At 65.5% G+C, this 9,401-nt stretch overlaps 1 protein-coding gene across 1 annotated transcript in view; it reads left to right on the plus strand.

The window, feature by feature from the left end:
* Window positions 1-3,187: 3,187 nt before the first annotated feature.
* Window positions 3,188-9,401, plus strand: part of LMNA (lamin A/C) — a 14,818-nt gene continuing 8,604 nt past the window's right edge. Inside the window, 1 exon segment of the mRNA XM_015884268.1 lies at window positions 3,188-3,833. Coding sequence (XP_015739754.1) covers window positions 3,481-3,833 — 353 coding nt within the window. The 5' untranslated portion in view covers window positions 3,188-3,480.

Raw genomic sequence — 9,401 nt, forward strand, 5'->3', positions numbered from 1 at the left:
TGCTGGTGATGCTGGTGGTGCTGGTGATGCTGGTGGTGCTGGTGGTGCTGGTGGTGCTTTGGGGGGGCTGAGGCTGCACCGACGTCCTCAGGATGGTGACGGCACCAGCGGTGCCACCGTGTGGACCTGACGGTGTCCAGGAGCCGCTTTGGGATGCGGATGTAGCTTCAAACCATGCAGAGCCCTCTACCATCGGTCTACTATTGATCAACTGTTGGTCAACCATTGGCAACCATTGGTCAACTGTTGTTCTACTGTTGGACAAATGTTGGCCAACCATTGCTCAGCCGGGACCCCCAGCTCCTTCCCCACAGACCCCCCCTCCAGCAGCTCAGCCCCTGCCCAACTTGGGCTCAGCACAAGGGGCAGCGGGTCGGGGGGACGGAGCCCTGGTCACCCCTTGGTAGGATGGGAGCAGGGAGTGGGGTGTCGGTGGAAGCCATTGGAGCTCGGGGTCGTGGTGGTCTCACGGGGACCCCGCGCTGCACAAAAGCCCCGAGAGCTCCCGGTCCGCTCCGCTGCTCCGGGAAGTGGAGGAGCACAAAAGAGGGAAGGCAGGAGGGGCCGGGGGGGCGAAGGGGCGGGGAGAGAATCCCCCCATGGGCGGCAGCGAATCCCAGCCCGGCTCCAGAGGGATCTCGAATAACGAGCGATTCATCCAGATGGATTCGATTTAATAACAAAGCGACGGGGGTCGGGATCGGGTCGGAGCCGGGCGAGGGGCCGGATCCTCGATGAGCGGACAGGAGCCGCCTGCAGTGAGGAGTGAGGCTCCGCATCGCCTCGGCCGCGGGGCTGCGCGGGGACGGGGCGGAGAACGAGGGGGTCAATGTGGGGAGGATGCGGGGCGGCCGGGCGCGGGGCGGTCCCTGCGGTGCGGTCCCTGCGGGGCGGTCCCTGCGGGGCGGTCCGTGCTGCTGGTGCCGGCCCGAACCCCCCGAGCTCCGGTTTCTGGACCCCATAGAAGCGCTGGTTCTGCTGCTCCGCCAGCCCCGCAACCTGCGCCCGGCCGGGGGCTCAGCGCCCGCGTCACTTGGATCCGCGACCGGAGCGAGGAACCGGCGGGGGCCGGGCGCTGTGCGGGGGGAGGGACCAGGGGAGGAGTGCGGGAATGGGGCGGTTCTGGGCGCTGAGCAGCTTCTATGGCCCGGGGGGGGAAAGGGGACGAGCCCCTCGGTGGGGCCGCTCCGGGGACGTGGCCGTGGGGTCGTGGCACAGTTGGGTTGGGAGGGACCGTATGGAGCGTAGAACTGTGGGGTCGTGACCCTATGGATCACAGTCACAGCGGGGCTGGGTTGGACGGGACCTTATGGGTCACGGAACCGCTTCGTTGGTCCCACGGCTCCCAGCACCGCGGTACCGCAGCACGGGGGGGTCCCACGGCGCCCGGTATCGCGGTATCGCGGCCCCGCGCGTGGGGAGGGGGCTCACACCCGCCGTCCCAGCGCAGCCGCCCCCGCCCGGTTCCCCGCTCGGCTCCCGTTGGCCACGCGGTGCCGCTGCCGCTCGCTCCGTGGGGCCGCCCCCCATCCCCCCCCCATCCCCCCCCGACTCGTATCGCTGCCGTCAGCTCCGCGTCAGCGCGGCCGGACGTTGGGATCCCCCCAATAACAACAGGGCAAAAAAAACCCAGATCCCAAAATAGTCGCTTCGAGGGACGGGAAACCGCGGAGCGGCTCCGGGCAACGGGCAAAACAAACAGCGGCGGCAGCGGCCCGTGGGAACCGAGCGGAACCGGGACCGGAGCGGAACCGGGAGCGGCGCTTAAAGCCGCCACCAGCCGGAGCCTGTTCGGGCCGCTGAGAAAAACCCCAAAGGGACAGTGAGAAAAACTCCACCGGGCCCCAAAAAAAGACCCCGAGACCCAAAACCCCGATGAGGAAACACACGGAGCAAAAAACCCCACAGGGAAAACGTCCAGGAACCAAAACCCCATTGAGAAAAGTCGTCAGGAGCAGAGTCTGCATTGTAGGGTCAGGGTTATGGCCAGGGCCAAGGTTACGGGTAGGGGTAGGGTTACAGGTCAGGGTTGGTTGGGGTTGGGGTTGGGGTTAGAGTCGGGGTTATAGGGTCAGGGTCAGGATTGGGGTTAGTGTGAGGGTCAAGGTTAGGGTTAGAGTTATAGGATCAAGGTCAGAGTCAAGGTAAGGGTTATGGGATCAAGGTTATAGGGTCAGTGTTAAGGTCAGGATTAGGACTAGGGTTAGAGCTATAGGGTCAGGGTTAGAGTTATAGGGCTGGGGTCAGGGGAGGGGTCATAGTGTTAGTGTTGGGGTCAGGGTTATAGGGTCGGGGTCACAGGGTCAGATAGGATAAGGGTGGGGGCCCCCAAGTGCCCCACAGCGCCCCCCAGATCTCACCCATATCCCACCCCACACCTTCCCCATCTGTACCACCACTCACCTTCCCAGCTAGCCATTATCCTCTCCGCTGAGTTCATTCGAGAAGCTTCGCCGCGCCCTCACCACACCAGTGCCGTTCCGCCCTTTTCCTACCTCCAGCATTATACATCCCATTCTCACTCCATTTCATCCTACACTTTTTTCACCATTCCATCCCATTTCATCCTCGTTTTCATCCCATGTTCATCTCGCATGCCCCCATCACGAGTAGCCTCTGTGACTCACGGCGCGGCGCTGTTGCTCACACGCGCGGAACCGCGTGAGACGTTCACGGGGGGGGGGAGGGAACGCGGTGGCGGTGTCCACATCCACGTCCATGCCACACCCACCGGGGTTTCCCGCCCTCGCCCACGAGCCACCCCGAACAGCCCGGATGCGCGGGGTTTGAAGTGGGAGACTGGGGGGGAAAGGTGAAGAGCGGTGCTGGGGCACTGGCAGATATTGGGGTACTGTGGTATAAGTTGGGGAGTGCTGGTGAGTCCTGGCTGGGTGGGCTGCTGGGAGATGCCGGGCAGGAGATGGGGGTCGCTTTGGATCCCCCTGCCCCATGTTATGGGGTTCCCCGCGTGTCCGTGGGGTCTGTCGCTGAGTCGTCGCCTCCCACGTGCGGACTCACTGTGGTCTCGCGTGGATCCCCCGCCCCACGCGCGTTACGGGCCCGTCCCGTCTCACACCGCGGGGCCGTGGGCGCTGCCCCCCCCCCAGGCGGCCCCACGCGGTGACGCAGCGCGATCCCCGCCCCCCGGGGTGGGATTCCCCGCCCCTCCGTCCCCCCCCCCCCCCCGTATAATCGCCGCTCTCCGCCGCGCCGCTCAGTGCCGGCACTGGGTGGGACCCCACGCGTGACGCCGCGCTCCGCCGTGGGATCCCCGCTCTCCTCCGCCGCGACCCCCGCGTCCCGTCTCCGCCGCCCGGTGACCCGGGGTCCCCCCTCGTTGCCGCTCCGACCCGCCCCGTTCTCCCGCTGCTCCCGGTTGTTCTTCACCCCCCGCTGACCCCCGACGTCTCCTCCGCCCGCTCCCCCCCGGAACCTCGGAGCCCCGCGGCCCCGTTCGTGCCACCCGCCGACGGAGCCGCCATGGCCACCCCGGCCCAAAGGAGAAGCGGCCGCAGCGGCGGCGCCCAGGGGACCCCCCTGTCCCCCACCCGCATCACTCGGCTGCAGGAGAAGGAGGATCTGCAGAACCTCAACGACCGCCTGGCCGCCTACCTGGACAAGGTGCGCGCCCTGGAGCTGGAGAACGCGGGGCTGCGGCTCCGCATCACCGAGTCCGAGGAGGTGGTGAGCCGGGAGGTGTCGGGCATCAAGGCCGCCTACGAGGCCGAGCTGGCGGACGCCAGGAAGACGCTGGACTCGGTGGCGAAGGAGCGAGCGAGGCTGCAGCTGGAGCTGAGCAAAGTGCGGGAGGAGCACAAGGAGCTGAAGGCCAGGTGGGAAATGGGGGATAGTGGGGGGCGATGGGGGGTGTGGGGTGGGAAATGGGGGGATGTGGGGTGAGTTATGGGGGGCTGTGGGGCGATGGGGGGGCGTTGGGAGCCCGAATGTGTGGGGCGGAGTTGGATTCTGGGGGCTGCGATGCTGCCGGACCGACGGGGCGGCTGCGGGACCCGCTGGGCTCCAATGGGGCTCCGTCCCATAGCGCTGCGCTGTGGGGTGTTGGCGTCCCGGCCCCGCAACGTTTGGGGTCTCAATCTATGGGGTGCGCCGTGGGGCGCCGCGTTGCAGCGGGGCCGGGACCCACAGGGACGCGCCGTGGGGTGTTGGGTTCCCACCCCGCAGCGCGGCGGGTCTGGATGTGGGGACGGGACGGCGGGTGTCGGGTTATGGGGCTGAGGTGTGTGGGGCGGGCGGTGGGTTCGCAGCGGGGCCGGGACCCACAGAGACTCGCTGTAGGGCGTTGGCTTCGCAGCCCGGTGGCATTTGGAGCCGAACCCGTCGGGTGGGTCGTGGGGCAGCGGGTTCCCGTGGGGCCGGGACCTGAAGGTGACAGCGGTGCGGCCCCATAGGGCAGGGCTGTGGGGCGCTGGGTTCTCAGTGGGGCCGGGGCCCATAGAGCCGCTGTGCGGGGCGTTCCCAGCCCCACGGCGTTGGGCGCAGCGGGGTGTTGGGGGGGTCCCGAGGGGCGCTGGTTTCCTAAGGGCTGTGCCGTCCGTGGGGACGCTCTGTGGGGCCGGAGCCTCAGGGCGGCTCTATGGGCACAGCGCTCCCGGCCCCACAGATCCTCGCAGTGGGGCAGGAGCTGCCGCCCCCCCCGTCCCGTCCCACAGTTCTCCGCTCCGCTCCGCCTCGACCCCCCCCGCTCCGCCCCGCTCCGCGTCCCCCGCTGCCACGTCCCGGCGCCGCTGCGGGTCCCGTGGGTTCCCCCCCCCCCGGGACGCGGAGCCCCACGGATTCTATGGGCCCAACGCTCCGCCGTCCCCAGACCCCACACCCGCCCCATAGATCCCACGTTCCCGGGGGGGCAGTTCCGGTTCTGTGGCTTTTGGGGTCGCGGTTTCGGGGCCGTATTTGGCGGTTGTGGTTTCAAAAAGGAAACGTGCCAAAACTCCTATAGGAGACCCCATAAGTGTGGGGCTGAGGGTCCTTTAAGGACCCCAAACAATGTATGGGGCGGAGGTCCCTCCTGTCCCGCTGTCTGTGGGTATCTCCGGCCCCGCAGCCGGTTGTGCTGCGTTATCGGCCCCAGCAGAGCACGGGGTGTGGGGCGGCTGCGCGCTATGGGGCGGCTGTGGGGCGGCTGCGTGCTATGGGGCGGCTGTGGGGCCGGCTGCGCTGCTTTGGGGCTGCCCATGGTGCTCTCCTTGGGGGTTCCCCATAGCTCAGCTTTTGGGGTCCCCATCGTGCAGTTCTCACAGACCCTATAAGCGATGTTGGGGTCCCGGTGGTGCCCCCCTGGTGTCCTCATATTCCTCTTTTTGGGGTTCCCCATAGCGCAGTTCTGGGCTCCCCATGCTGCGGTTTTGGGGTCTCACGGAGCCTTTTAGGGCCGCCCCCAGCGGAGCCGCCTGGCCGGGCGCTGCGTCCCCAAACCCAATTACGGGGCCAATTAAACCCCATTAACGGGCAGCAGAGCTCAGCGCCGCCCTAATGAGGAAACGCCGCTTCCTTCCCCCCCTCGGAGTTAATGAGGGGTCTGGGGGGGCGCCCCCCCCCCCAGCTTTGTGTGTGTGGGGGGTTGTGGGGCCGCCCCATTGATCCGTGGGGTTGGGAGCGCCCACGTATGTGTGTGTGTGTGCCCCCCCCACCCCCCAAGGGCTGTTTTGCATAGGGACAAAGGGGGGGGGGGGCACAAAGGGACCCACAGCCCCACCCCATAACCGCGCTGTGTGAGAGGGGGGGGACCCGTCCTGTGTGTGGGGACAGATATGGGGGGAGGAGGAAACCCTGCCCCGTCTGCCGCCCCATAATGGGGATCTGTGAGCAGCGATGGGGGGGGGCAGCATCGGGATGGGGACAGTGTTGGCACCAGGACGGGTTTGGGGTCAGGGGGGGTTTGGGATGGGGACGGTTGTGGGACGGGGCTGGTGTCGGCATCGGGGTGGGTTTGGGGTCCGGATGGGGCTGGTGTGGGGACAGCGCTGGGATGGGCTCAGCTTTGGGGTGGGTGCAGCACCAGAGTCATATTGGCACCGTATGGCCCTGGAACGGAAAGTGCTTTGGGACGGGGATGGGATGGGGACGGCCCCACAGCTGGGATGGGGCTGGGATGGGGTTGGCAATGGGGATGGCTGTGGGATGGGGTTGGCAATGGGGCTGGGATGGGGCCGGCTGTGGGACGGGGCCGGCTTTGGCTCTGGGCCGGCTGTAGGACGGGGTTGGCAGCGGGGCCGGCTGTAGGATGGGGCTGTGCGCGGTGCTGGGCGGCGCTGGCAGCGGAGCTGTGGGGTGGCAGTCATCGCTCAGGAACGCAGCGCGTCCCGGCCTGCCCCATAGCAGCCCCACAGCCCCCACTGCAGCCCCACAGCCCCCACTGCAGCCCCACAGCCCCCACTGCAGCCCCACAGCCCCCACTGCAGCCCCACAGCCCCCATAGCAGCCCCATGGCAGCCCCATGGCTGTGTGTATGTGGGGGGGTCCTGGAATCATCCCGCTGTGCCCCCCCAGCCCCCTCAGTGCAGTTTGTTCCCTTATGGGCCCCTCATTGCCACAATAGGGCCGGGTGCCCCCCACGCTGCCCCCCATCGGCCCCTCCCCCGCCCCACAGGTGCACCGTGCCCCACACAAACCCCTCATTGTGGATTTAGGGCCGGGTGCCCCCCCTGCCCCCCCCCACCCCACAGGTGCAGTTGTGGGGACGGAGGGTTGGCAGCGCAGACAGTGGGGACAAAGTCCTTCAACGGCCCCACAGGGCGTGGGCGGCCCCACTGCCCCACACAGCCCCGCTATGGGGCAGCACTTGGTCCCCATGGGCGGCCCCGTGCAGCTGTGGGGCTGTGCTCTATGGGGCTGTGGGTCTGGCTGTGCCCGTGCTGTGGGGCTGTTGTGCTCTGTGGGGCTGTTGTGCCCTATGGGGCTGTGGTGTGTTGTGCCCTATGGGGATGTGGTGTGTTGTGCCCTATGGGGCTGTGGTGTGTTGTGCCCGTGTTGTGGGGCTGTTGTGCTTTATGGGGCTGTGGGGCTGTTGTGCTCTATGGGGCTGTTGTGCTCTATGGGGCTGCAGTGCTGCCCTGTTTGCTCACTGTGGCACTGCCAACCTTTGGACCGACCCACCATCTGTGGGGCTGCCAACCCGGCCCTGCTTTACCCACCCCACAGCGCTATGGGGCTGCGTGTGGGGCGAGCAAAGGGCGCTGCATTGGTGCCATGGCAGCCATCCCTCCCTCCATCCCCCCCATCTCCCCCCCATCCTCTCCATGACTCAACTCTTATTTAACTCCGTTTATAATTAACTTGGTTTGTAGGGCCGCCCTTCAGCCCCCGCTGCCATGGGTCCGATTCAGCCCCATCCTTCCACCTCCAGGCCCCAAACCCCACAGCTCTGCCCCACATCCCACAGCCATACCCCAAACCCACACCCCAAACCCCACAGCTCTGCCCCAAACCCACACCCCACATCCCCCCCCCCATAATCCCACAGCTCTGCCCCACACCCCAGATGTTCCCAGCCCCGATCTTGGCTCCCTGCCCCACATCCCGTTGCTCTGCCCCATTGCTGCAGGGGATGTGAGTTGGGATTTCCATTCGTGTGGCTGGGATGAGTCACGCGGGGGCTGTGGGGGGGCTGTGGGGGGGCTGTGGGGGGGTTGTTGGCTGTGGGTTGTTGGCTGTTGGTCGCTCTCTGCTCCATGTAGTTTGACCGCCATAGGGACAGCACTAATGAACCCCCACTATGGGGCGGCTGTGGGGGCTGCAGGGGGTGGGAATGGCTGAGATGGGGAACCACAAAACCCCAAATGGCCCCAATGGCCCCAATGGCCCCAGCCCCAACACCCCCCAACCCCAACATCCCACTGACCCCAATGTCCCATTGATTGACCTCAACATCTCCCAGCCCTGATGTCCCATGGACCCCAACGTCCCACAACCCCAATGTCCCATTGACCTCAATGTCCCACAGCCCCAATGTCCCATTGATCCCAACATGCCATGGCCCCAATGTCCCATTGACCTCAATGTCCCACAGCCCCAATGTCCCATTGATCCCAATATCCCATGGCCCCGATGTCCCATTGACCTCAATGTCCCACAGCCCCATCATCCCCGTGACCTCAATGTCCCATTGACCCCAAAGTCCCACACCCCAGTGTCCCATTGACCCCAATATCTCACCCCCCCCGGCCCCATTGTCCCCCATCCGCCCCACATGGATCACGGTCCCATTTTGGGGACCCTTTTCCCCCCGTTTCCCCGCTGTGGGTCCCTTCGTACTGAGCATTAATGGGGCTGAGTCAGCCGGGCCAGGAGCGGCTCCGCCGCATTCCCGGTGCGGAGCTCCGGGTTCCCAGCAACGCCCGTGGGGTGCGGGGATGTGGGGCGGGATGTGGGGCGGGATGTGGGGCGGGGGGGGATCAGAGGGTGGGATGGGGACGGATGGGGGTGGATGGGCTGGTTTGGGCTGGTTTGGGTGGATGGGGCTTGGTTTTTGGGGCTGGGTTTGGGGCTGGGTTTGGGGCTGGTTTTGGGGCTGGTTTTGGGGCTGGGTTTGGGGGGCTCCCATCGGCAGCTCCCTGAGCTCAGTCCGTTCGTGGCTCCCTTTGCCCCCCCCCCCTCCCGGCTCCGGTTCCAAGTTTCCATTTACGTCGTTGCGGTTTTTGGGGCCGTTTGGCCCAAATCCGCCTTTTTTTTTTCCTCTTCCCCCCGCGCTCAAAATCCAACTTTCATGGGGCCCCTTTTGCCCTTTTTTTTCCCCTCATTTTTCCCCTCTGTCATTGTCGGAGCCCAGCGCCGACCCAGCTCTGTCATCTATGGGGTCCCATTATGTGATCTATAGGATCCCATTCTATGATCAATGGGGTCCTTCCTGCCCGCCCCATTCTCTGCCCCACGGTCCCCCTCCATTGCCGTATCCCATATCCCTTATCCCATATATCCCATATATCCCATATATCTCATATATCCCATATATCCCATATATCCCATATATCCCATATATCCCCTTTATCCCGTATATCCCATATATCCCATATATCCCATATATCCCATATACCCCATATACCCCATACATCCCATATATCCCATACATCCCATATACCCCATATATCCCATATCCCATACATCCCATATATCCCATACATCCCTTCTCCCCTCTCTCCCCGCCCCCCCCGTTCCCGTCCCGTGGCTCCGTTCCCCGCCCCCCCCGCGCGTTGTTCCGCCGTGACTCATTGATTCATTGGCAGCGGCCGCGGGGGGGCGGGGGGAGCCCGAGGGGCGACGGGCGGGATGGGGGGGGTATATACACATATATACATATATACACACATATACACGTATATACACATACATATATACACATGGGGGGGTTATACACACACACACACACACGGGGGTGGGGGGGGGCG

Source organism: Coturnix japonica, chromosome 25, assembly GCF_001577835.2.
Source record: "Coturnix japonica isolate 7356 chromosome 25, Coturnix japonica 2.1, whole genome shotgun sequence".
In the NCBI taxonomy this organism is placed as follows: Eukaryota; Metazoa; Chordata; class Aves; order Galliformes; family Phasianidae; genus Coturnix; species Coturnix japonica.